Source organism: Leishmania donovani, chromosome 8 (genome assembly GCF_000227135.1).
Source record: "Leishmania donovani BPK282A1 complete genome, chromosome 8".
Lineage (NCBI taxonomy): Eukaryota > Euglenozoa > Kinetoplastea > Trypanosomatida > Trypanosomatidae > Leishmania > Leishmania donovani.
The window spans coordinates 416,309-417,602 of NC_018235.1; the positions used below are offsets into that span (position 1 = coordinate 416,309).

The 1,294-nt window shown below is 65.8% G+C and overlaps 1 protein-coding gene across 1 annotated transcript; it reads right to left on the reverse strand.

The window, feature by feature from the left end:
• Window position 1: 1 nt before the first annotated feature.
• On the reverse strand, window positions 2-1,036 carry LDBPK_080960 (cathepsin L-like protease; the record flags this gene model as incomplete). The annotated part of the gene is made up of 1 exon (XM_003858609.1): window positions 2-1,036. A coding segment is annotated over one exon (1,035 nt), but the record flags the coding sequence as incomplete, so codon positions are not given.
• Window positions 1,037-1,294: the final 258 nt, after the last annotated feature.

The window sequence follows — 1,294 nt, forward strand, 5'->3', positions numbered from 1 at the left end:
GGGTGAGACTCCGCGGCACATGCGCGGACACGGGGTATTCACTGAGCAGGCACGCGTTCCTCCCCATGGCCACGCGCACGTAGCCCTTCTCGCCCCAGTCCTCACCCCACGAGTTCTTGATCACCCAGTACGGAACCCCACCGGTCTTGTTGTACCCGACGAGCAGCACGCCGTGGTTCAGTGCATCGCCAGCGCAGCTGGTCAGCACGCCGCTCTGGTAAGACATGAAGGAGCTGGCGTCAACCGCAATCGCGATGGGGCCATTCTCCGCAAGCCACGCAGCCATAACCGTTTCGTTGCTCGGGATCATCACGTAGCCGTCGATTTGCGCGCCGGGAACGAGTTTACTGCTGTTCAAGCACTCGGCCACATCACCGTTGCCGGACGTGTAGGGGTAGCTCTTCTCCGTGAACACGATCCCGTACATGTGTCGCAGCAGCCACTCGAACGCCTGCAGCATCAGCCCGCCGTTGCAGCCGTTGTCTTTGTCATCGCAGCTCACCAGCTGCTGCTCCGACAGGCTCACCAAGCCGTGGCCGGCACGGGCCCACTGCGACTCGATGTTGCCGACCGCCGAGAACGCCCAGCACGACCCGCACGCGCCTTGATTCTTCACCGGCGTCACGGCGCCCTTCTCGCGCCAGTCCACCGCATCAGGCACCGCCGACAGGTCCGCGCGCGCCTTGCGGTAGTGCTGGCCGGCGTGCTGCTTCGCCGCTGCGAAGTACGCGGCGCCGTTCAGGTAGCGCGCGGCGAACTCCGCCTCCGACAGGTCGAAGAACTTCGTGATCCCGAACCTCGCGTGTGGGTTCCTCGCCTGATGCTCGCGCATCAGCTCCAGGTTGCGCTCGAAGTTCGCCAGCCGCTGCTGCTCCTCGGCCAGCGTCCCGTACGCGCGCCGGTACGTCCGCTTGAACTCCTCGAACAGCGCAGCAGCCGGCGTGCCCACGTATATCGCGCGCGCAGGCGCGCAGGCAGCCGCAAGCACCACGCACACGACCGCAACAGCGCAGAGAGCGGCCCTCGACGTCGCCATCGCGGAGGCGGCCAGCGAGGGGAAGAGAAGGAGGCAACGAGGGCAGCGAGGGGAGAGCACGTGCAACGCAGAGGCCACAGCTCGCACGCTAAGACCGTGGCGGGTGTATAGGAGGCCGCTGTTGATGGTGGTGGTGGTGATGGTGGTGGTGGTGATGGTGGTGGTGAGAGTCTGTAGAGGGCGTCGGGGGAAGTCGATCACGGCACAGGGCAGGTGGGGACGGGGACAGTGCAAGAGAGGGAGGGGGCGTCATCACAG